This window comes from Saimiri boliviensis, chromosome 17, assembly GCF_048565385.1.
Source record: "Saimiri boliviensis isolate mSaiBol1 chromosome 17, mSaiBol1.pri, whole genome shotgun sequence".
Lineage (NCBI taxonomy): Eukaryota > Metazoa > Chordata > Mammalia > Primates > Cebidae > Saimiri > Saimiri boliviensis.
This window is the reverse complement of record NC_133465.1, coordinates 18,424,625-18,449,754: the sequence shown is the minus strand read 5'-3', so window position 1 is coordinate 18,449,754 and position 25,130 is coordinate 18,424,625. Positions and strand designations below refer to the sequence as shown.

Here is a 25,130-nt window from a genome sequence, read left to right as displayed (position 1 = left end):
CTGCAAAAGACGCCCACCCGCCAGTTACCGACGACCGCGGACCCCACAGTCCACAGGCCCCGCCCCCCGGTCCCTGACCCGGGTGACGCGGGCGCGCGGCGGGGGTCTCCGCCCGAGACCGCTGGCCCGACCCCGTCCACCTTCGGCTTCGTGCCGCCGTCCCGGGGACGCCCCCCCCAGGCCCTGGCTGCCCCTGCCCCGACGCCTGCAGGTCTCCGGCGGCAGCGCGCAGGCGGACCGGGACCCGAGCTGGGCTGCGGCGGCGGCTCCGAGGGGTGGGCGGGGAGCGCTCCCTCCCTCTCGGGCTGGGCCCTGCGGGGCTGTGCGGCCCAGGGACGCGGGACTGTGAAGGAGGTGCGGGGTGGGGCTCCTCTCCCGCTTGACTCCCATCCCCCTACAATGCACTGTGGTCCCCTACCTTATGTTTGGGACATTTCAAAGAAAAGTTCTCTTCGATGAATATGCAACCTGTGACCAAAGAGAAGTTTCGGTGGTTAGGACAGGGTGGACGCTCACAGCCTGACGTTTTGTCCGCCGCCAGGAGCGGAGCCGCGGCAGGGGCTCCTCCAAAGAGTTAACTCAAATCCTGCTGAAGACCCTCCACCCTCCACTCCACGGTGCGGTGCGGGTACGGCCCTGGCCTGGCGGTCTGGACTCGCCTCACCTCCGCCGCCTCCCCACGGAGTTCCACGCACCGTCCCTCACGCCCTCCCCCAGCCTGACTGCCAGCCACACTGGTCACTGCCCCCTAAGAGGCCGGCCCGTGTGGTGATCTTGTCTTGGTCCTTGCTTCTTCCCCACCGGCAAGCTTCCAGAGAGCACCAGCTCTCATGGGCTTCCCTAGAGGTATGCCTGGGTCTGGCTCTGCAACACCCTGTGGACAGGCTGGTGGTGGTGTTGCAGGCCTGGATTTGCACGTCTGCTACTTCTCTGAACCTCAGTCTCCACATCTGTAAAATGGGCATTAAGCCACCTACTGTAGGCCTATCATGGAGATTGATGATGGGAGTGTATAAAAACCACCCTGGCCACGAGCAGTGGCTCATGCCTGTAATCACAGCACTATGGGAGGATGAGGTGGGTGAATCACTTGAGCCCAGGAGTTCAAGACCAGCCTGGGCAACATGGCAAAACCTCATCTCTACCAAAAATACAAAAATTAGCCAGCATGGTGGCGCATGCCTATAGTCCCAGCTACTCTGGAGGCTGGGGCAGGAGGATCGCTTGAGCCTGAGAGGCGGAGGTTGCAGTGAACTGTGATTGCAGCACTCCAGCCTAGGCAAAAGAGCCAGACCTTGTCTCAAAACAAAATAAAATGTAAAAATAAATAAATAAATACACTACCCTGTACATGTGTGGCACACAGTGGGTGCAGGAGGCAGGGGTAGAGAGGACAGCCAAGCATGGCCAGTGCTCATGCCCACCTAGGCCTGGGATGTGCTGCTATCTCAGGGAGTCCCTATTCCCCTGCCTGCTGCCACTTAGGGAGAAGGTGGCTTTTCCCCCAGGGACCCACCTCCCCCCCCCCAGTTCTTAGTACCCTTCTGGGCTCCCGTCCCCCACCAGCCTTGCCAGCCACTGATTTAAACAAACCCCAGACCCAAAAGTAGCTGGAGGCTGGCGCTCTCTCCAACACAGTCTTCCTGTTCACATTGGAGGTGGCTCTGTGCAGTGGCATCATGGCAGCCAGTGGCCAGCAGGCAGGGTGGGGACAGCTCTGCGGCCCAAGGGCAGGGCTGGGCAGCGGCAGGCCTCTCTGAGGCGGTCTCCCCTTGTCTCCAGAAGCTGGGGGTGCCTCAGACCTGGAAACCGCCATTCAGGGCCAGCAGCTGGAGATGCGCCACCCGCTGGTTCCCTCCCCTTGGCTCCAGCAAGCCAGACGCAGTTCTGGGGCTGAACTAGATTTTCCAAAGACACTGGGCCAAAACCCAAGGCCTGCCCCCTGCACGCCTGAGTAGCTGCAGGCGCTCCTACCAAGGGAAGTTGAGGGTAGGAGGTCGCTGCTTCCAAACAGGCTCCCTCAGCACTGCCCAGCACCGCCCCGCAGGGGGCATGGGGTGGGAGACACTGGGTAAAGCCAGTCCTCAAAGTTCTGGCGCGGGCCCTGGCGCCTGCAGCGGGGGAACCTGGGCGCTCACTGCCAGGTTGGCCCCAGGGCCTGAGTGGGGAAAGGTTCAGACAGAATACTGGGGTGTAGCAGCCTCTGCCTGCTCTTCAGAGTTACTGCTTGTCTCCAAACTGGGGTTCCTTAACAAGGATTGGATGGGGGGAGGATGAGTGGGCCAGGACAGTGCAGTGTGGGGCAGAGGCTGGCAGCCAATGGGCAGCCCTGGTGCCCTGTAGTCCAAGCGCCTGGTGCAGAGGCCTGGGGCTCCTCCCTGGCCAGACGGATCAGGGGATCAGCGTGTCCGGCCTGCTCCCTCAGCCCTCACTCCCACCCACCCGTCTCCTGCCTCCCAGGGGCCCATTTTCCGTTCTCCCTCGCCTTCTCTGGCAGCTGCTCCTCAGTTTCCCGGGGGGCCATTCCTCCTTCTTAGCTAGCTGTTCCATGGTGAGCACGACCCCCACTGTCTTGCCCCTTCCAGGGCTCTGATGAGCCCTCACCTGCTGATGGTGGGTGAGACTCGATCCTCAGCCCAGCTGCCTCCACTGCAGTGTGGCCAAAGGGAACCGCCGTGTGCGTAGAGGGCCTGGCAGAGCAGCCCCGTCCCCTCCTTGCACCCGGGTCCGTTACGGTCACCCCATGGAGGGGTGGGCCACACTCCTCTGTGCTGGACTTGGGACTTGCTTTCACTAACTAATGTGGTGAAGTCCAGGATCTAGGCTGTGACAGGCCCTGTGATCCCCGTGCTCTCGGGGCCCCGCTGCCACGCCGCCATGAGGACGCGCCCAGGCCAGCCTGCTGGAGGATGACACAGCCTGTGTGGAGCAAGGACAAGCCGGCCCGGCTGGGGCCACCCTGTCATCCTGCTCCCAGCAGAGCCTGCAGCCAACTCATGCCTTTTGAGAAAGAATGAAGGGCTGGTGCGGAAGCCACGAAGCTGGGCCTGGAATGCCAGTGGCGCTGCGACATGAGCTAAGACTCTATCTGCATGTGTGCACCCCGATTCTCCCCCTTCGTGCGGAAGCTGGGCGTGAGGCTCGACACCTCCCTCTCCCTCATCCCTTATATTGAGACCTGTGGATTCTGTGCCAGCTCAGTCTCTGAGCTGTATGTCTCCATCTGCACCAGGCAGCCCTTCCTGCTTAGACCACTGCAGTAGTCCCTTAGCTCAGATCACATCCGTGTCTTGTCTTCCCAGCCCCTTTCCTGCCTCAATCATCACAGCGCAACAGGAGTCCCTGTTATATGAGGAATGCTAGGATTTTATCTGAAACGAAAGTTCTCTTGCTCAAAGCCTAGTGTACAAGTCTCACCGCTAAACAGTTGCTGCCCACCTCCCCTGATCTTTTAAGGCCTGGCTTAAATGTCACCTCCTCCTGGAAGTCTTCCTAGATTTCTTCCTGGTTCAGACAGGATGAACCTCTCCCACAGTGACTACTGTCTCCTTCCTGTCTGGTTTCCCTAACTTTGGCCAAGAACCGTGGTTTTGCTGTCTGTCCTACTCATGGGTGAGCCCCTTGGGAGGCTGGGCAGTGCTGGGGTAGGAGGAAGAACATAGGACATGGAGCAAGAAAGCCAGGGCATTATGTCCCGGGACTGTCCGTGCCATGCTGTGTGCCGTGGGTGAGGCAGCCAGTCTGTGAAGATGGCCGGAAACAACATGGGCTTGTCGCAGGGTTGGGAGTGGTTGGCACTCTGTTCATCACTGTGGAAGGAGGAATGTGACTCGTGGCAGCTATTATGTGGAGTGCGGCCACACGCCTGGGTAAGTGGCAGGGTCCATGGTAAACTCCGGCTCACACTGCTCAGAGTGGGAGGACGGGGCCAGTGAGAATCCTTCACATCTCGCCCCGGCGAGCCCCTCCCTGCTGGGTGCTGGCAGCTCAGTCCCCTCCCAGAAAATATCAGCATCCAGAGTCTTCTGTGTCCTCCCTGGGGCGGGCTGGCTGGGCTGACACTGGCCAGGGACCCAGCAGGCAGGTGGGCCACAGGCTGCAGTCCCCTCTGCCCGGGGCAATGCCAGCAGGGCATCAGGTTATGAGGAGTGGCAGTAGAGGGCGCTGCTGGGAGAGTGACGGGAGCCTGGGGGGCCTGGGCTCTGTCCGCTGGGAGGTGGGTTATGACTTCACCTCTTTCCAGGCCAGAGCGGGGAGGGATTGAGGGTGTGGGTGAGAGGTCATACAGGCCGGACCCAAAATAGGACTGCGTTGGTAGTGTTCATTATTTCACTCTCCTCCCAGCAGCTCTGGAGAGAAGATGCTATGATCACCTCCATCGCACAGGTGGGGAAACCGCGTGCAGACGTGTTGACCGACTTGCCCAAGACCAGACGTTAGAAACACTCCCGGGAGCCAGCGTGGCTGCGCACACCTGTGGTCTCAGCTGCTCGGGAGGCTGAGGTGGGAGGATGACTGAGCCCAGGAGGTGGAGGCTGCAGAGAGCCGCGATTGCGCCCCTGCACTCTAGCTTGGGCGACAGAGCAAGATCCTGTCTCAAACAAAAACGAAAATCCCCACCAGCACTAGGGTTTGAATCCAGGCCAAAGTGGGTCCCAAATCTCCCAAAATACTGCTGTCATCAATAACTAGTAGTGCACGATAAACAACTGCTTTCTGTGGATGAAATAAGGAATGTCTCTGAGCCTCAGTTTCCCCACCTATTCGATAGAGGTAAGGGCTTCCAGGTATCTCCAGCCCATGCAGTCTCGCTCTGTGTGTCCAGTGATCGTAGGCGCTCAGTAAATGCTTGCGGAATAAATGAATGCATGAGTGAGAGGAGGGACTCAGGGAGAGGATGGGGGAGCCTGGGCCTGCCTCCAGACCCCATTACCCTGCTTCAAAGCTTCCACAACTGCTCCTTGTGGCCAACAGGAAACCATGGGTCTCCGTCTCTCTTTTGAACCTCATCACCCCCAACTCATCTGGTTTTTGCTGTTGTAGTAGTGCCTTTCTCGTTGTCTCTGCTCAGTGAACTCCTATTCATCCTTCAAAGGCCCAACCCCAATACCCCTTTCTGAAGCCTGAGCGCCTCCTCGCCCGTTAGCAATGACAGCTCTGCAGACAGCATTCCACACTGTAATTTGTGCCTCCATCTTCCCTCCCTGCTCTGGGCATTCCTCAAGCAGGTGCCTAGGGAATGCCTCATTTCCACATCCCTGGCATTGCCCAGCAGAGGTCCTCAGGCAAAGAGAAAGACAAAACAAAGAATTGCCAGGGGCCGGGCACAGTGGTTCACACCTACAATCCCAGTACTTTGGGAGGCCTAGGTGGGCGGATCACCTGAAGTCAGCAGTTGGAGACCAGCCTGACCAACATGGAGAAACCCCACCTCCACTAAGAATGCAGAATTAGCCAGGCATGGTGGCACATGCCTGTAATCCCAGCTACTCAGGAGGCTGAGGCAAGAGAATCACTTGAACCCAGGAGGCGGAGGTTGCGGTGAACCGAGATCGTGCCATTGCACTCCAGCCTGGGTAACAAGAGTGAAACTCCGTCTCAAAAAAACAAAACAAAACAAAAAACAAAAAAACACACAAACAAAGTAGCTGGGGCAGGAGAGGAAGGACACTGAAGATGGGCCCTGGGCTTGGGGAGCTGTGCCCAGGGTCCCCTGAACGGCTTGGACGGGCTCCAGTGCCCTCCTGTTCTTGGGCGGGCTCGTACCTGCGTCGCTGGCACACGGGTAGTGATAGGTGTGGATGCATCCTTTGTGTCGGCACCCAATGGTGGCCCCGGCTTCTTGGCAGCTGGAACACATCTGATGAAAGAAAGGAAAGGCAGGTGAGTCTTCAGCTGGAGCCCAGCCCTCTTTTACAGGCTGGCAGGCCAGCTGCGGCGGCTCAAGCCTGTAATCCCAGCACTGTGGAAGGCCTAGGTGGGAGCATCCCTTGAGTCCAGGAGTTTGTTACCAGCCTGGGCAACATGGTGAAACTGCCTCTGCAAAAAATACACAAAGTAGCCAGGTGTGGTGATGTGCGCCTGTAGCCTCTGCTACTCAAGAGGCTGAGGTGGGAGGCTGGCTGGAGCCTGGGAGGTTGAGGCTGTGGGGAGCTGAGATCATGCCACTGCCTGCACTCCAGCCTGGGCAACACAGTGAGACCCTGCTTCCAAAAAAAAAAAAAAAAAAAAGCCTTGCAGGCTGGTCCCCTGTGGTCCCCGCCTCCTTTCTCCAAAATGGTGCTAGAAACCTGCCGGAAGGAGGCTCGGCACTGGGGTGCTCATGCCCACAAGCGTGGGGCCTTTGGCACCCCCTGGACTGGTACACTGGGTCGGGAGACCCCCTTGGGACAGCGATGCCAGTTACCACCATGGCTGTGGCTCCTGGCCGGGGTCTACGGCATGCGTCCCGCGCGCAGGGGCTGCTGTGTCCTTATCCACTGGCTCCAACAGCCCTCCGTGGGTCACTTTCATGAACGTCACTTTACAGATGGTGAAACCGAGGCTCCCATTCCAGGCAAGAGTGAAGGCATGGGCATGGTTTTCTACGCTCTCTGGCGGCAGGAGCACGGAAGCTGGGCTGGGACTACTCTGCCTAGGATGAGACCTGCACCCTCCGGGACCCAGCCCTCAACCCCCGAGATGCTGATTTCATGTAACTCTGATGCCCTCATCCTCTAAGTCTCAAAACTGTCCTCCGTGAAGCTGGGGGGCTGCCCCACACCTGGCCCAGCTGCTTGGAGTGGGTCATGGCCAGGAGAGGACAGCCAGGCCAAGAAGGCCCTTGGGAGAGCGGAGTCAACCTGAGGCTGGGGAGGGAGACGCCACCCAGGTGCCAGGGCCACAGCACCACCGTGCTGGCAGGGGTAAGGAAAAGAGGGCAGCGGAGAGGGTGGTGGCCGGTGCCCAGGTGCGAAGCCAGTGAAACAAGTGACAATAGCTTCCTGGGTGCCAGGCGTGCCTGGAAGCCTCATGCCCTCATGCCAACCTTATGATGCCATTACTGCTCTTTTGTCCAGGTTACCAGTGAGAGCTGAGGTTAAGTAACCTGCCCGAAGGCTCCAGGCTGGAGGAGGGACCCACAGGACCCCACATGCTGGTGGGGGGATGCACCCTCCCCTCCCCAGCAGCCGAGACATGTCTGAGGACACTCCTCTCCCGGCTGCCCGTGCCCAAGCTGGGAGTGGGCAGGTGGGGGGTGCGGCCTGGGGTTTGTTCTACAATTTTGGGTTTTCAGCTCAGGGCTGAGGGCTCCTTCCCGCCTGGTCTGGGATGGCCTCCTGGGGATCTGGGGTCCAGCATCCCCAATTCCTGACCCAAAACGGATAATGAAACACAGGAGACCGCTGTCCGCGAGTGGCGTCGGTGTCTGGGTGGTGAAGGGCAGGGGGTCTCTGGCCGAAAGCTTCGCTCCACTGGACTGCAAGGCAGCCCCACTCTCAGGGAGGCATCTGAATGGCATTTTAGATGTGAAGAAATTGAGAGCAGAGCGAGGCCTCAGGCCCTTCTGACCCCAGCTACCCCGAGGGGAGGGCAGGGGTGGTGGCCCGTGAACCCTGCCACAGGCGGGCCCTCTACAGACCCCACCCAGTCCCCAACAATGCCCGGAGCCCGCTATGGGTCCCTCTCACCCCATGCACTCTGGGCCAGGCCCCATCTGGATAGGAGGTAGGGGTCTATGATGGCTTTGGAGGGGGGGCAGGCTCTGGGCAGCCAGGGACACCAAGGTGCCAGAAGGTTGGCATGGTAGGGCTCAGAGACAGCAGACGGGGCCAGTTCCCAGAAAGGGCCATCGAGGAAAGAGGGTATCCCTGAGGGCTGGCTCAGAGGTTCTGCCCTCCCGAAAGCCAAAGTGAAGCCACGGCGCCAGGGGGCATGGCAGGGCTGTGGCCGGGGATACAGCTGCACCCCAAGCCCCTTCCACGTGCCGGGCAGGTCTCACATGATCCGCAGAACCCCACAATTCTGCTAATGGGGTTTGACATTGTGGGACTCTCAGAGGACGCATGACTTGCCTGGAGTTATGGAACCAGCCCTCGGCAGAGCTGGGATTTGAATCAGGGTCTGACTCCAAGGATCGCGGTGCCCCCAAGCCGAGGCAGGAAGGGGTATGAACCAAAAGTGACCCTGGGAAGCCCCAGACCTGCCCATCCCCCTAGATGTCGCATGTCTCCGGCAGGGCGTTCCTGGTTCTGACCTTCCCGGGGCAGCCCCAGTCATGAAGGCTGTCAAGCCATTTCTGGAGCATGGACAGCGGACAGGCATGACCCAGGCAGGCGAGTTCCAGCCCCCGTGTGGCGCAGGGAAGCCGGTGCCGCTCCAACACTCGGTGTCAGTCCGGCAGAGCGCTGTGTGTGCATGGACAGTGAGACACCTACGGCCCAGGGACAGGCGGGGACAGGCTGGGGTGCTTGGTGCTCAGGGCTGACCCCTCCTCCCTTCGGCCAGCCAGCGCTGGCTGCAGGGGACGCAGAGACGACCGGATCCCAGCCTGGTGGGACGTGAGTGTCGGGAGCACGGAGGCAGCCCCCGGAGAGGCTGAACGGCCGGATGCAGTAGGGACAGGCTTTCAGGGAAGGGGCTGTGAAGAGGGGCGATGCCAGCCGGCTGGGGCTGGGGATCTGAGGGTTTATGATGATGGGAGAGTCCTGAACCTGTTTCAAGGTGCTGGGAAGGAGCCAGTAATGAGAGAAAGAGACAGAGAAAGCAAGAGAGGCAAAACATCCCTAACTGGGAAGAGACCCAGAGCCACCGTCTGCCGGGCAAGCAAGGCCTGCCCCATCAGGAAGCTGTGGGTGCCCCGTCCAGGCCGGCCTTCCTCTGAGGCAGAGGCTGGAGTGAGGTGGGTAGGGCGTCTGGGCATGGAGATACAGCCATCCCCATGGGCAGTGGGAAGCAGGTGCCCAAGACACACGAGGTGTGAGTGGAATACACAGTGGGCCCCCCGCCCCAGGACCTTGGTAAGGCCAGATGATGTCACAGCAACTGTCAGGGGCAGAGGCTACCCAGAGGGGCGCAGGGGCACTGCGAGGGGCAGGTGGGCCGCGCTGCGCCAGGGGAGGAAGCCATGCAGGGGGAGCTGAAGTCACTGGGGCCACTCCGCTGGGTCACTCAATTGCTCAGAGGCAGGCAGTGTTCGCGCAGGGCCTCTGGAGACCCCTGCCAAGTCCCTCTCGCTTCCCTGTGACCTCAACCGCACACAGCAGGCTGAAAGAAGGAGTGGAGGGGATGGGACTCAGGGCAGGGGCCACTGAGAGAGCAGTTGTTCCCACTGAGAGCCACCACCCAGCACTGGGAGCCGGGAGCATCACTCCATGGAGGTTTGGATGCGGCAGTGGAGTGGGGGCTGGACGTGGGGGCAGGAGCACGACTCTGGGGGAGAAGTAGACCCCACCGTGACCGCCCTCAGAAGGGCAGAGGGACCTTATGGTACTGGGGAAGTGGTGACACCACTAGGCACATCACCCCACTGCCACCAGAGCCACCAGGCCCCTCTGCACTGACTATCACAGGGCCGCCGCGCTCTGGAGGCTGGGGACGGCCCTCATTTAACCCTCCCGACCCCTCCTCCATGGGCACCCTCACACCCACGTTAGGGGCGAGTGGACAGAGGCACAGAGACGGCAGGTCACGGCCCCAAAGGTGCATGGCGGCGCGGCCCGAGTTCCCTCTCACGTTGGCGCTCAGCAACTCCGGCTTCCAAAGCTGGTCTCAGAGCCAGGGGCGAGAGGGTCTGGGTCTGCCCCGCCCTGCCTGTGTGACCGTGTGACCCCGTGGACTGTCCTGCAGCGGACAGGCATGGCCCAGGCATGCCTGTCCTGCAGAGGGAGGGGCCCTGTGACTGGTCCACGTGCCAAGCCTGTGTCGTTGGAGGGAGTCTTCCCCTAAGCCCTCAGCTCCATTCCAGAGGCACAGGAGACAGAAACAGAGGGTGGGCAGCTTGCTCTTGTGCCGCCCAGGACGGCCCTGACGTTCAATCCTGGGAGGCTGCATGTCCGCTGGGCCTTGGCAACTCCAGGGACAGCATGGGGAGGGGCCCTGTGGGCTCTGGGCAGGGCTGGAGCCTGAAGATACCAGGTGAGTGGGAGAATGGCGGCAGCTGGCACAGGGGCCCCAGCAGGAAGTCTCCTGGCACAGGCTGGGTGAGCCCGACCTGCTTTGGCCGGATGGTGCCTCCACTTCCCCCACAGGGCCCGGAGGACCCTGCAGATCGTCCCGAGACTGCAGACACATTAGGCCCATGCTGTAGCACTAGCGAGACAAGGAGCTCCCTGCCTGCCTGCCTGCCTGCCTGCCTGTCCTCTGGAACCCCACGCTCCCCACCCTGGCTGGGCTGGCTTCTTACCATGTCCACGGCCACCTTCATGGCCTCCTGCAGCCCAAAGAGCTTCCCGGCCACCAGGTAGACGCCACCGGTCCACACGGCGCAGGCCTCGTGCACCCAGTGCTCCTGGGCCTCCCCGCCGGGCTCTGCCGGGGCCTCCTTGCTGCACTCGTGTCTTCGGCCCTTGTCGGCTGGGGCTGCCTCCTCGCCCCCATCCTCCCGGCCATCACAGCAGTAGCAGCTCTGCAGCCTCCGGGAGAGGCCCCGGGCACTGGTGCGCAGCGGGCCCTGCTTGGCCAGGTCGGCGGGGCCGTCGGGCCTGGGGGGCTTCCCGGCAGCGGCGGCAGCTGCACACTCGGGGCCTTTGAGTGTTCTCTCGAGCGGCAGCGAGGCTTCCTCGCAGGTGCTTTCCGGCCGCAGCTTCTCCTTGAGTCTCGGCTTCTTTCTGGGGAGGCAGTGCTCGGGGTAGTAGGGCCCACAGAGGTCACCAAGATCCTGGAAGTTGGCCGGGTTTTGGCAGAGGCAGCAGACAAGGCAAGAGGTACTCAGGGCCTTGGAAACCACGGGCCCCAGGTGCATGGTGGAGGAGAGGGGCAGGGAGGGCCGCGGCTGCAGGATGGAGCCTCCAGGGAGCGTGGCCAGGGAGGCCCCGGCTGCCTCCAAGGAGAACGAGGAGGAGGAGGAGGAGGAGGAGGAGGCAGAGGAGGGAGGCTTCCTGTGGGGCTTGGGCGCATCTCCAGGGGCGTTGACAACAGTGCATATGGTGGTGAACGCGTCTCGCTTCTCCACGCGCACGAAGGGTGAGAAGGCGGGGATCCGGCTGTCTGACCTCAGCCGCTTGCACGAGGAAATGTACTTGAGACGGATTTCAGGCTCTGCGGGATCCAGGGGCAGCACCTGCTGCTGCCGCCGCCGCTTGGCTCGCCCCTTGCAGGGTGAAGAGGTGGTGTTCTTGGCCCGGCCCCGAGTGAGGCGCTTCCGCTTGGAGTAGCTGCTGTAGTTGGCATGGCCTGGCTGTTTCTGTGCCCTTGTCTGGGGCTGGCAGGGCCTGCCCTCGGGGGGCTGGGAGGCCAGGCCCAGCTCCTCCATCTTTGGCTTCTTGCCTCCTCCGCCAGAGTTGTCCTCGACGGCCCCCTGGGTGCCGCCAGCCCTGTCTCGGGGAGTCAGGAGCAGAGCCGGGCCAAGATAGGGCCTCTTCTCCAGGGGGCCTTTGGAGAGCCCGAGGGCTCCTGCCCGGCCTTTCCGGCTTCTCTTCTTAGGTGCCAGGGCAGTCCCCCCGGGTTGCAGGACCTCCGGGGACGTGAAGGCCTCGGTTTTGAAACAGTCAGTCGAAGACAGTTTCTTACTGTTCATGAGTTTGCCTTTTAAGGATCTGTTGGTCAGATTTCTGCACAGCGGATCGGCGACAGAAGCGGCTGGGAGCTTCTGCCCGGCGCCCATAGTGATCAGGCCTTCTTCCACCCCCACCGGGCTGCCCCCAGCACCCTTGAGCCCACGGTCCTTCTCCGGAAGGGCTGGGCTCAGAGGATTCCCGGGAGCGGGCCCCGGCGCTTTGCACGCAAACTTCTTGAGGCTGGGCGACGTGATCTTCTGCACGATGGCTTCCAGCTTCAGGCCCCGGCCCTTCCGGGGCGGCAGCACCTTGGTCTTCATGGCCCCCTGGAAGGCGGCCCGAGAGGCGAGCTTGAGGCAGGCGTCAGGGGCCTCGGGGGGCGGGGGCTTTGTGGCGGGCTCGCCGTTGCCCTTGGCGGGCTTGGCTTTCTTGGGAGAAGACATCCTCTTGAAGAGGGTCGGGGAGCCCTCGGGCCCCTCCTCCTTCCCGTCTCCCCCATGGCCGCTGGCATTGCTGCTGCTGCGGCTCCGCAAGACCAGGTTCCGCTTCTTGGTGGGCACCGGCGCCATGAAGGCCGACTTCCTTTTGAGCGCATGGAGGGGCCGGTCAGAGAGCTTGCTGCCTGCACCCGGCTTGGGGACCCTGGCCCGCTGGCTCACCCTGCCCTCCTTCTGAGGGCTGCCGGAGACCTTGAACGTGGCAGGCAGGTGGCTGTTGTCCAGGAGTTTCTTGGTGGCCCGGCAGTTGGGGAGCCGGCCCTCGGAGGGCCTCCGTCGCTTGGAGTGGAACATCTCCTGGGTCTTGGTGCGTGACCGGAGGATCATGGAGCGCTGGTCCTTGCCAGGCGTGCCGGGTGAGTCCGTCTCCTTGGTCTTGGAGCCCATGGGGCTGCTGTCGGAGGCCACGGGCAGGGCGGCCGGGTTGCTGGGGCTGGAGGCGGCCTTGGGTGAGGGCTTCCCCACACGCTTGCCCGACTTGAAGGCGGCTCGCTGCTTGCCCGCCAGTTTGTCTGGGGGTGCAGGGGTGGTGGTCAGGCCTGGGGGCCCGGGTGTGCGGGGCTCACTCAGGGCCGTGAGAGAGCGAGTACACATCCTGGGGAGCCCCTCCGAGGCCCCCCGGCCTGGGGCCCCAGCCCCTTCCATCTGACCCGCCGGGGGCCCCGTGCAGGATTCAGGGAGCAGGAGGTCTTTGGGCAGCGCGGGTGCCCTGCATGGGGAGTCCTCGGCCTCGGGCAGCCCCCGGTGCACCCGCCGGCTCCGTAAGCTTTTGCCCCGTGGCACAGGCTCTTTCTTCGCGATGGGCGCCTCAGGCACAGCAGGCTTGTTGGGCTTCTGGGCCAGGGAGGTGTCCGAGGTGGCAGAATCCCCTGGAGCTCGCTCCCCGTCGGGCCCCTCTTCACCAGGCTTCATGTGGGACAGCGAAGACTCAAACCAGCTCTGGACCTTTGACTCGGTGCCCACGGTGGGGCCCAGCAGGATGACAGACTCCCCTGAGAGGTGGCACGGGGAGCCCCAGCCGGCCTTGGAGTCCAGCACCTCCTCCACCTCCTCCTTGGTGCAGATGAGCGGGGCCTTGGGCGACAGAGGGTCCTGCATGCCAGGCCTCTGCTCGGGGCTGCCCAGGAGCTCACACAGGGAGGAGTACTCCTCCTCAGCCTCCAGGTCCTCCTTCCTGCTGGTGGGCGGCAGCAGTGGGAGGTCCCCGAAGTCGGCGGTGGAACAGCAGTGCCGGCTGTCCTCCAGCCACCGATCGGCCTTGCCCACCTCGGGGCACTGCAGCAGCCCGCCTGCCTCCTCCTTCACCCCACCCGCCTCCTCCTGCTTGAAGTCCCCGGGCAACGAGACCACCTTCTCCCCCGGGGGCTCCTCCTCCTGGAAGCCCAGGCAGGCCGAAGCCTCACGGGCGTCCCCTTTGCTGACGCCATCCGAGGCTTTCCCACCCTGCTCCAGGCCCTTGGTGAGGTCACCGGGGTGCAATCCCCACCTGGGACAAGCATCGCCCAGGTTTTCCTCTGGCCAGGCAAAGGGGTTAGCGCTGTCTGCCGAGCTGGCAGCAGTCGTGTCCGGGAAACAGTCAAAAGCTGCTGCGGTAGGGTCTGGAGCCGCAGCCCCGAGGGTGGGCTTGGTGCCAAAGGAGAGAGGACCAGTTGTCTTTTTGGGATCAGGGGTAGCGAAGGCCACGGAAGGGTCTTCGAACAGCCCTGGGCTGAAGTCCTTGGTGGTGCCACCCTTGTCCAGCTGCAAGGGGTCGGGCAGGGCCTCCGGCTCCCCAGGCCGGGGCCACGCACCCTTGGCCACAGAGTCCAGGCAGGTGCTGTGGTTCTCCAGCGAAAAGGGGGGCTTGCTGCTGTCCTTGCCCAGGCTGGGCGCTTCGGCCCAAGCTTTGTCGGCCTTCTCGCCGATGGCTTCCTGCAGCCCCAGGATCTCGGAGGCTAGGTCCTCCTGTGCCAGGGCGCTCAGCAGCAGCCGAGGACAGTCCCGCTCGCCCGCCACGAACTTGGAGAAGCTGTCGAGCGGCAGGCTGCTGTGCAGGCTCTGGAAGGAGTCGTCAGATTTGGTGGACATGTCGTCAGGAGAGGTCACAGAACAGGTGGACACGGACTCCGGCTTGGCCTTCGAGTTGCTGTTGACCCTGGCAGGGCTGCCGCGGGCCTGGCTGCAGTAGAGGAAGCTGCGCTCCAGTGGGTCCTCGGAGCCGCTCAGGTAGTCGGCCTCCTGCGGCTCGGCGTGCGTGGACTGCGGCGTGCTGCTCAGCGGCTCCGACAGCGGCGTGCCCGCGGGCTCGGCCGAGTAGCCACTGCCTTCTGGGCTGCAGTGCTGGCTTTTGTGCTGCTCCGGGGTCCTGGACACGAGGTTCTTGACGCCTTTCTTTTGCGGCACGGCAGCCTTGGAGAGCAGCAGCTGCTGGACGGTGCTGGAAATGTTCTCCACCTGTGAGGTCAGCGCCGTGAGGCTCTGCAGGCTGAGATCCGACAGCAGGCTCTCGGGGAGCTTGTCCTTCTGCAGCGGCTTGCCGTTGCCGGCCTGCGTGTCCACGGAGCTGGTGGCATCCGTCGGGGAGGGGTTGAGCAGGGGCATGAAGTGGCTGTGGTCTGTGATCCCTGCGGGAAAGGCCCCTGTGCTCAGCGGCTGCTGGCTGTAGGGGAAGCTCTCCAGGTTTGGCATCAGCGGCGACGGAGTGGAGCTGTAGGAGGGGGAGCGGCCCACGGAGCGGGCGGGCGAGTGGCTGGAGCTGGGGCTGAAGGTCTGGTAGTACTGCTCCGGGGTCCGGACCGCTGCGTCCGGCTGGCAGTAGCCCTGGCCTTGCTGCCCGTAGTGCTGATACTTGGCGAGGTTTTGGTAATGGAGGGTTTCCTGGGCATGGTGCCGGCTCTGAAGAGCTTGCTGCTGCTGCTGCTGTTGCTGCTGCTGCTGCTGCTGCTGCTGCTGCTGGTGGTCATAGCTGAGGCGGCCCGACTGGTAGGCATGAAGATTCTGGACCCGCTGCCCCGGGGCCAGGCTGGAGCTGGCGGTCAGCGGCCTGTCGTGGGGCTGGGCACTCGGCGCTGTGCAGCTCTTATAGGAGTGGGCCCCCTGCCCACCGCCCTGGACGGAGGAGGAGTAGGTGGAGGAGGTGGGGAAGGACTGGGAATGCTGGGGAAAGTGGGTGCCCTGGGGGAAGGGCAGAGGGGAAGCGATGTCGTTCTGCAGCTTCTGCCTTTGCAGCTTTGGGTATGCCAGGGGCTGCTGGGGCAGTGGTGGCTGCTGGACGTGCAGGGAGTGAGTCCGAAAGGGCACCTGGGCACCCTGCTCTGCATACTGCCTGCTGGGGGCCACTGCCGTCTTTTTCATTAAGTTCTCATCATACTTGCCCACCCCCGCTGACAGGGGCTGCGGCTGTGGGGGTGGTGGCTGCGGGGCCCCCCAAGCCTGCAGGTTCTCCTCGCCAGCATAGCGGCCTGGGTAGGGGCTGCTGTCCTGGGCGCTGTAGCCGGCGAAAGCCGGCCTCCCCTGCAGGGCCTGCTGCGTGGGCAGGGCCTTGCTGCCTCGGTGGTACTTGTCAGCAGCCACCGCGGCCGCTGTGCCAGAGGGCGTGCCAGTGCCACCCTCGTAGCTCGGGTAAGGCTGCGGGTTATAATAGTCCTTGGCGAGCAGCCGCTGCCGGTCGCAGCTTAGCCCGGCCTGACTCGGCTGCCTGTAATTCTCCAGGCGTGATGTTTCCTGCGAGGTCTGCTGGTAGTTCTGTTGTTTGCCATGGAAACCACACCTTTCTCGAAAAGACTGCATGACTCGGGCTGGTTATCTGTGAAAAGAAAAAGGGAAGGAGGGAGGGAGGGAGGGAGGAAGGACGGGCAGGGAGGGGGCAGAGGGATGAGTGATTCAGATGGACCACTTCCTTTTGCCTCAGAAAGCACCCTCCTACCCACCTCCCCACCCTGCCTGCTCCCCCGCGTAGCTCTTAATATTCCCCCCTTCGCCTGAGCGTCCCCACCAGCTGTGCACATATTGACAACTTCTGTGTCAGGGAGGTGTGCTGTGTAATTCCCACTCCCACACTGCCTGCAGCTGAGCCTTGCCAAGGATGGCCACCGATGCAGGAGGCAAAACCGGCTGCCCAGCGCCAGGTCACCGGGGAGCTACCGCCCTCCGCCCCCTCCACCAGCTCCTCCCCACTGCTCCCCACCCACCACTCCCAGCCCTTCCTGACAGCTCAAAAGCATTTAGCAGAGCAATTCCCGCTCCCCTGTCCCCCGGGGACTGCTGGATCCTGTAATCTAGTCCCTGCTCGGCCATGTTCAAGCGTGACCCAGCCACGCTGGGGACCGAGGAGGGTTTGCCCCTGCCCCAGGGAGGCCGCCTGAGCACACGCGCACGCACGCACAGACATATGTATGCTCATACACACGCACACACGCATGCACACACACCTCCTCGATCACTGCCACGCCATCTGGAATCTGTCTGTTCCTTCCAGCAGACGTCGATTAGGGGCTGCCAAGCCACCGTAGACATAAAACGTCCCCTCCTCTGACTCTCAGGAACGAAAGACAGCAGCACCTGCCTCCCGTTTTTGATATCATAGGTGCATAAACAGATTACGTGGCCCAGAGTGAGGGTGTGCATACTAATGGGGCTAGAGATGCAGTCCCACGGCCACGGAAGGGCACAGCTCACCACCCCCAACCCCCCGTACTGGGGGATGCAGCCCTGTCACTCTTGGCCAGACCCTCCCCACCTCCGCAGGAGAGGGCTGGGGCAGGCAACAGCCACGAGCCCATCTGGTTATGATTTTAGGGCCCAGGGCCCAGGCGGGGGTCTAACCTGCTCCTGTCCCCACAGCAGAATCCTGGGTCAGGAAAGGAGCCGGGGTGGGTTGGGGGAGCCTTTCAGAGCAGAGTGTCTGCCGGCCTGGAGTCCAGGGTAAAGCTTCCCCCAGCTGACTCGCTGGCCTGGCCACCCTAGAAGACCCCTAAAAGAGGGACGGAAGAAAGAAGGAAAATGGCCCAGGTTTTGGAGGAAGTGCACGGAGGGTCTGGCCATTGGCCGAGTCCCAGAAGGCTTGGGATTTACCCAGAACCACGCTGGCCGGGAGGCAGGAAGAAGGGGGCCCAGCTTGGCCTGTGTGGCCCAGGCCCCCAGGGGGACAGGGGACTTTCCAGTGCTGGTTCCCAAAGGCTCCAAAAGGAAGGGGTGGCCTGCCTCCGGCTACAAAGATTCCAGGTTGCCAAAGGGGTCAGGAAGGGACACAGAGAAGGAGAGGCACAGAGAGTCAGGGAGGGAAACAGGAAAGAGGCAGAAATATGGGGCGTGGGGAGAGCTGTGGGGGGGCTGCTATGTTCACCCCTCTTCCTTCGCCCAGACCCCACCACAGGTGCCTTCCTCATTCAGTGTCTAGGGATGGATGCAGGGAAGGGGACAGAGGGCCTCCTTGTGCCCGAGAGCAGGGTAAGCCCAGGGCAGCCGGACGGACCCCAGGAGCCAGCCCATCCCCAGTGCTGGGACCACCTCTCCTGCCCTGGCCCGGGAACGCAGGAAACCCAGCCAGTGGGGGGCCGGCCACTTTCCCAAGAGGCAAGCCCCTGCCCACTGGCTCATCAAAGCCGCTTGCCTCTGCTCCCCCTCCTCTCCCTGGATTTGTCACAGGCATCCCTAACAAGCCTCACGCCCGCCCTTCTGACCCACTTCAATCCTACCCCTGGCGGCTTGGATAAAACATTACAGGAGGTTCCTGCTGCGACGCGCCAGCCCAGAGGAGCTGGGAACGGCGCTTGGTTCAGGTCTGGCAGCTCCCTGCCAGGTGGGCAGCCTCTCGCTCCTGCCCTGGCCAGACCGCCACAGGGCAGCCCAGGCGATCCTGTGCCCAGGCCGACGGCACGGCGCCCGCTCCCTGCCCTCCCCAGGCGCATGTTTATGAGCCCAGAATGTGCAAACCCAGGACCACTCTGAAGCCTGCGCCTCGTATATCTGCACAAATTACATTTCGGCTTTTATTAGTCCCAGATCACTCTCATTTCCTGCTGAGTGTCCTGTGGATATCATTAACATTTCTACGGCTTTATTTTTTATTTTTTTTCACATTCTCCAAAATGCATTACCAGAAACATTATTTAAAGAGAGACAGACAGAGACAGAGATGGGGGCTCTCACTGGTGTCCCCTCCCTGCCTGTCCGTCTGCACCCCTCCCTCCCTGTTTAATCGTCCAGCTGCTGCGTCTTTTAATTTAGCAGAGCTGTATTACAGGCAGGTTTCCCAATACACACGAGCAGCTGGATGCCGTGAAAGCATCTATTGCTAAGAAAAGACAGTTCAATTAAAACACGAGCCCAGTGCTGACGGAGAACGCAGGCAAAAATGCTCACCCCAACACCACCCCAAAACCCAAGGCAAAGGGAGGATGGGAACAAAGGCACAGGCTGCCTCTCAGGGCCAGCCAGGTCCCACTGCCAGCTCTGCTGGGAGAAAATAGGGGTCTGCCTCTTTAAGGGCCGCCTCAGGCCTGCTGTGGGCTCTGTTGTTATTAATTGTTGTGATTATGATTACTTTTCATGAGCACTAGGTCAGGACACAGGGAGAGAGGCAGGCAGCAGGGCTGGGCTGGGCAGGCCTCAGAAGAGGAGTGGGCAGAAAGATCCCTGGCAGAGTGATGGTGACCTTTGAACCTGGAGGCGGGGAGGAAGTGGCCTACTGGGCACACTGTGGGTTTGGCTGTGGCTTGGGCTGGAGGGAGAAGGGGTGGTGGGCAGGGACTGGCGACGGCACCCCCCTTCCCACTGGGCTCGCTCCTCCTCATGGTCCAGCTCAACCACACTGCCCAGAGAGTCCTCACTCACTCCCACCCATCCCTTTCTGCCCCACCTGCCTCTCCTCCCAGACACCTGGTCCAGGCCTTATCTCCAAAGTTCTTGCTGAAACTAGAAGGCAGGAGGGATGGCATCTGGTGCGTCCTCTAAGCACCAGATACAGGAACACTTCACCCTTAGAATCAGCTCCTGGAACTTAGTCTTCCAGCGCTGGACAGTGAGGCAGGCCAGGCACAGCGGGAGCAGGAGCTGGGGCCACACAGCACTCAGAGCACCAGGATTTCCTCGACACAGCAATGCGAGTCCCCACTCCAAGCTATGAAACAGTGGGGGCACAGCCCTTCTTTTAGGCAAATACTCCAGCCCTTCCCGTCCAGAAATCTATAGGGCTGCAGGGGCAGAAGTCAGGTGACTGCAGACACCTACTCTGTGGGGCTTCTCCAGCAATGCTTTGATTAATCTCTCCTCCCTATTTACAGAAAAAAGGGAGCTTCAGGACGAGTGCCCTGCTTAGGACCCCAGCAAAGAGCCCACCCACAGTGAAGTGCCTTGGCAGGTGCCCTTAACAGCAGCGGCAGTGACTGGACCCCCAGTGGACACCCCTGTCCTGAGCCCTGCTGAGAGGTCCCACTTTGGAGGACGGTCTTTTCGAGTAGGTTCAAGCCACAGCTGCTGTGGGCAAGGGGCTGAGCTGCAGCCTGTGACGCCTGAGCCCCAGGCTGGGGGCTCACTTATATTTTTATTCTGTCCTCATCTTTAAATCGTCAGACCCACCTCAGGTGGGTCCACTAATGGGCAATGATGGTCACCAGCTGCCCGCTGTCACCAAGGCAACTACTGTCCCCTGGGCACCTCGGGGAGCTGTCACTAGGCCTAAAGCCTCCTCGGACCCCAGGCTTGAGCCCCGAGTCGGGAAATGGGCGCGGTGTGGGGCAGGTCTCCCGTGGCTCCTAGGGAGCCCTGCTGAGAGGCAGTGGCTGGAACTTTTTCCTGAGAGAGGGAGGTGGGGAGGGAGGGAGAAACGGGGCTGGGGGCTTCCTGATCCCCAGCAGCAGCTCCGAGGCCTGGTTCTATCCCACCTACTTACCCAAGGTGGCTTTATGATCTGGTTTCCTCATTTGTAGCTGCGAGAAAAAAATTAAAAAACCCAACCCACTCAAGGCCTGGGAACCTCAGGAGGAGCGTACCAGGACTCAGGAAGCCGAGGAAAGCCCAGGGAGGCGTGGGGAAGGTGGAACCCCTCGGGCCTCCCCATCTGTTGTGGGTGATGAAAACTCGATACAGGAGACTTGGTGAAAATGAGGAATGGCTGGCCGGAGTCACTGCTATCCTATGGGCACAATTCCATATCCCAGGCCTGGCTTGAATGGGAGGAAGGGGTTGAGTTTCCAAGGAGCCCACAAGACAAGAGGGTCGCGTGCTCACAGGCCTCTGGGACAGGTTAGGGTCCGTGGACTGGGAGGCATGCTTGGGGTAGATGGAGGGCCCTCCTAGGACATCAGGAATCTCAGAAGACCAGGCAGCCCCTCCAAAGCATGGCCTCTCTAGACCACTCCCTGTGGGCAATGCTTAGATATTTGTCCTGCCGCTCCTCATTCATGGCCCTCATGTCATGAAGGAATCCCATGGGGTGACCAACATGCCCTCTCTGTAGAGTCTGGAGTCCCAAATACCAAGAAGCCAGTGACGGGGTGAGAAGTAGGAGGGCAGCCCCAGCCAGCCCCATTTGGAGGTTGGGGGAGCCCTGGCGTAGCTGGGGACTCTGGGCTCTTCGGGGTGCATCAAGCAAAGGTGTCTGGATTCTCCAGGTGTTGGAGAAGCCTCCGCTCACAGCCCCCAGTGCCATCTCCTCCACAGACCCAGTGGTGGGGACTGCTGAGGCCCGCTGAGCTACCTGAATGGAATCCATGCAGGACCTCACCCACCTGCTGGCCCAGCCCCACGTGCTGTTTCCCGGCACAGCCAGGCCCCTGCCCAGTACCCAGGTCCCCTAATTCTGAAGCTGTGCCCTCCACTCCTACACCACCGACCCTTGGTGCCTGTTCCTGGGATGCAGCCGTCAAGGGGCCTGCAGATCTGGGCCCCACAGTCCAGGGGTGAGGGGCAGATGGCCAGGTGTCCCACCTCTACTGTGAGGTGAGAGAAGCAGGAAGGGATTCCGCAGCAGCCGCGGGCATTCCAAGGCCCCCCCGGAGGAGGCTGCGGGAAGGAGCTCACCTATTATCAGCTCTGTACTGATAAGTCTCTTGTGGACAATAATTTTTTTTTTATATATCACTTTATTCACCACTGAACAAAAAGCATCACCACCTCTCTGTGTCTCTGTCAAAATGAAGAAAAGACAAAGAGGGGGTGTTGATTGCTGGGATGCAGATAGTTAACAGGCGAGGGTCTGGTGGAGGCAGCTGTCCAGGTCCTGTGGGGGACACAGCCTCTGTCCCTCCCCAACCAGGCCAGGCTGATACCATCACACACAATCAGTCCCAGGCCTAGCAAGACCAAGGGGCTGGCTCAAACCCTGGCACAAGGGTCAGATGGGACTCACAGAGGTGCTCCCAGCCAGCTCCGTTCTCCCTACCCCAAGCCCTAGCAGTTTCTGCCCTTGTGCAAGGCCACATGATGAGGATGAGATAGACTTGGTGTGGCTGCCAGCTTTGAAAGGAGGCACAGGACTCTCTGGCCCCAGCCTTATCCTCTCTACCCCACGTGCCCGGAGGGTCCATGACTTACTTCCCTGCGGAAGTGAAAACACAGAGGTGCCCAGCCTGCGAGCTTGTCTGACTGTTGGCTGTGTGACCTTGGGCAAGGCTTTACCTCTGGCGATGCCACTCCCAGATCCTACACCGCTCTCCACCCCGGCTCCTAGTCTCGGCTCCTCACCTTCTCAAGAAGCCTTCTCCAACCACTGTTAGAAGCAGCACCCCTCGCACCCCCATGATGATCTGTCGTAATCCAACCTGACTTGTTTTATTACCAGTCTCCTAAGAACAAAAGTTCCACGAGAGCAGGGATTTCTGCCTGTTTTGTTCACAGCCTATTCTCCATTGTCCAGAACAATAAATATTTATTGAACGAATACTGCACAACATGCCACAGTAACCCTGTGAAAATACCCAGGAGCAGTGGAGTGGCGGCACAGGGTACACGTGGGTGGGCCAGGCAGCGGAGTCAGAGGCGGCCACCGCTGTGCTTCATTCATTTGACAAAGAACATCTTCCAGAGGCTTGGCAGGGTAGGTGGGTACCAAGGCAAACTGGCGATCCTGCTCCCAAATAACGTGGGGTGGGGGGGACAGTAGCACCAGCAGACTGTGGCCACTGGGGAGTGGGAGGTCAGGGTGCCAGAGCTTCTGAGCTTTCCCTTGAAAAAGTCAGAAATCGGGATTTTATAAAAAGGGATCTCTCTCAATTAAGACAATGTTATCAACCAAGTAAAAAGTTGTTTATTTCATAGTCTAGAGTTCAAGAGAACCTGTCTGTGGCCTGTATTTGATCACAAGCTCCCTGGGTCAATGCTGAGAGAACCCACGCAGAAATGCAGCAGGATCTATCTGCGTGGGCTCGATGGGGCACACAGCAGGCGACCAGTACAGGAGAACAGTGCTCCCTGGCCCAGGAGAAGCTCTGGGACCAGCACAGACCAGCAGGGCAACGCAGGAGAGCAGAAAGGTGAGTGCCCGGGGCTGGGGGCGTGGGGGGAGAGGCAGGGCAGACCTCTGCAGGAGGGGCATCCAGCAACCTTGGAAAGGAGGTGCAGAGAGGAGGGGGGCTGCAAAGGCTAGAGGCTCCCAGAGCTGATGAGAACCTCTGTGACATTCCACACCAGACATGGGGAGAGGCCCCGCCCCCACTCTCCTGGGTCCCCGGCCAGGCTCCTTGGTGGCTCTCATCACTGTGGTAATTACATAATTGATGGTACGATGAGCTGTTTCACACGTGCCTCTCTCACTAGAACGTAGCATGCGGAGGACAGGGACTGCCTCTGTTGACCCTAAGCTCCAGGCCCAGAAACTGGCCCCAGCCTTGTCCCTTCAGTATTGCTTGGATAAATAAACAGACGAGAGGGATAGGGGTGCTGGGCTCTTTCAACTCTCAACGTGACTTGCTTTATTAGTTGGGTGCATTTAGCCAACACAGACTGAAGGGATGAGATACCCAGAGAGAGGTTTGAGGATGAGGGGCCTGGAGGCCAGGATGCAAGTAACAGCCAATCAGGAAGGAGAGAAAGTGTGTGCTCGCTCCTCCAGAGCCCCCGCGCCTGCACTGGCTCACTTGTGGAGCATATTTCTGCTCAGCTTACAGTCTGGATGTGGGCCAAGCTAGGTGCCAGGGACACACACGAAACAGTAGCATGGCCCTCGCTCTCCAGAGGCAGAAAGGCACACGGACAACCGCCATGTGGTGTTGAGATGTAGTGACACCCAAGGCGCCGTGGGAGTGGGGAGAGGAGGTATCAGAGGAGGCTGGAAGAAGGGGGACTTAACTATGTGAGGAGGGGCGAAGGCACCCCATGTAAGCAGCGGCCTGGGTGGGGCTGGGGAGCTGCAAAGAGCAAGTGGGGTCCCCTGCAGTCACCTCCCACCTCTGCCAAATTCTCTGGGCCTTCCCGGAGCTCAAGTGGCCAGGCTGCTGCAGCCAGTGCTCAACGTCCTCTGTCCTCATGGCACCAATCCCTGGCAATCCTGCAAAGTCACCCCATCCATTAGCTGCCTGCATCATGGCTCCCCGCCGCTCCACCCTCCTGTGTGCCTTGAGGCCCATGGGTCTGCCACCCAAACCGGATAGGAGTCTCCTGCTTGTTTGTACGCCTACACCCCCTCCTGGCCTACAAGATCAGCTGCTAAGAGCAATGAGCCACGAGAAGACACTTTTTGCAGAACACATTCTAGGTCAAACCTCCCCCTCATTTTGCCGACTGATTAATGAAAGAAGCCCAGAGAGGGCCAGTGACTTGTGCAGGACGCCCAGCGGGCTGAGATCCCTCCACAGCTCTGTGCCGTGGAGTGCCTGTCTGTCAAACAGAAAGGGGAACAAGGTCTCCCCCCTGGATACTCCAGCTTCCCCGAGGAGTCGTGGAATGTGCCGCTGCCTTGCGCCTTCCCCAGCCTAGGCGGAACCGCCCCTCGCTTCCCTGCCTTCGACACCCCCTCGCTGCAGCCATCCTGACAGCCGGGGAGGCACAGCCGTCCAGCCCCTCCCAGCCCCGGTTCCACCTGGGGGAGCCGGGAATTGGAGCCCCCTCCCTCCCCCCAGTCCCCAGGGGAGGAAGCCGCCTGTCAGGCCGCCACGGCGTGTCAAATCCTCTTGCTGCCTAATTGTGAGACGGCGGCGTTTAAAGAAACGCTTTTCTGGCCGCCTGCCACACCGCAAACTGCTTGGTATAATTTTATTATTAAGGAGAGAGAAAAAGAGGCAGGGGGGTTGGAAGAGAGAGGGAGAGAAAAAAGGGGAGAGAGAGGAGGAAATTGCTTCGTCCAAGTCAGCTGGTGGAGTATTCTGCTCAACGTGAAAGCGGGGCCGGCTTTCCAGTTGGCAAGCTGACTTCGTTAATTGCGCATTCAGTCTCTACTTAGGGTAATTGAAACGAAGCGGGGCCGGCTCTGACAATTAGGGTCTGCGACTAGGCCATTAACCCTTTCCGCCCCCGCCCCCCGCCGACGCCTCCGGGCGCCCCCGCCAGGGCCCTATGCGGGGCGGGGGCGAGGAGCCCCACGCGAGGCGCGGAGTGCGGCAGTGGGTGCCGGGCGCGCGCCCCAGCGCGCGCAGGGTTAACGCGGCGCCGGGAGTCCTGCAGCCCGGCTGGGGCCGAGGGGGACGGGGAGCCGCGCAGGGTGTGTGGGGGTTGTTGCGGCCTCGCCGCCCCTCTGCAACAGATGTTTCAGCCGTGTAAGACAAAGGCAGAGCGCCTGCTGCTGCCGGAGAAAATCCGCAGGACTCCCTCAGGGGCAGGTAAAATTTCACCTTCTATTTGTGTTCCCCCGCCCGCCCCCGCCTTGTTTCCCGGCCTCTGCGCCAATCCGGAAAGCGCCACCAAAGACGCCGCGCCGCCGCCTCCGCAGCCCAGCCCGCTGACCCCAGCAAGGTCACGGCGACCTCGGGCTCCGCCAGCAGCGCACCCGCCAGTTCTCCGCCGGCGAAGGGCGCCCCCCCGCGCC

The 25,130-nt window shown here is 61.4% G+C and overlaps 1 protein-coding gene across 4 annotated transcripts in view; it reads right to left on the bottom strand.

Annotated features, from left to right (window-relative positions):
- Nucleotides 1–25,130, bottom strand: part of RAI1 (retinoic acid induced 1) — a 129,138-nt gene that overhangs the window by 1,452 nt on the left and 102,556 nt on the right. For 3 of the 4 annotated variants that reach the window (XM_039476838.2, XM_074388293.1, XM_074388292.1), the window contains 3 exons: nucleotides 10,385–15,977; nucleotides 5,767–5,860; nucleotides 419–468 (listed from right to left, as the gene is read on the bottom strand). In XM_039476838.2, coding sequence (XP_039332772.2) covers nucleotides 419–468; nucleotides 5,767–5,860; nucleotides 10,385–15,961 — 5,721 coding nt within the window. In that variant the 5' untranslated portion in view covers nucleotides 15,962–15,977. Of the gene's footprint in view, nucleotides 1–418; nucleotides 469–5,766; nucleotides 5,861–10,384; nucleotides 15,978–16,602; nucleotides 24,638–25,130 lie in introns of those variants that run through there. The other variant, XM_074388294.1, reaches the window with a different exon arrangement.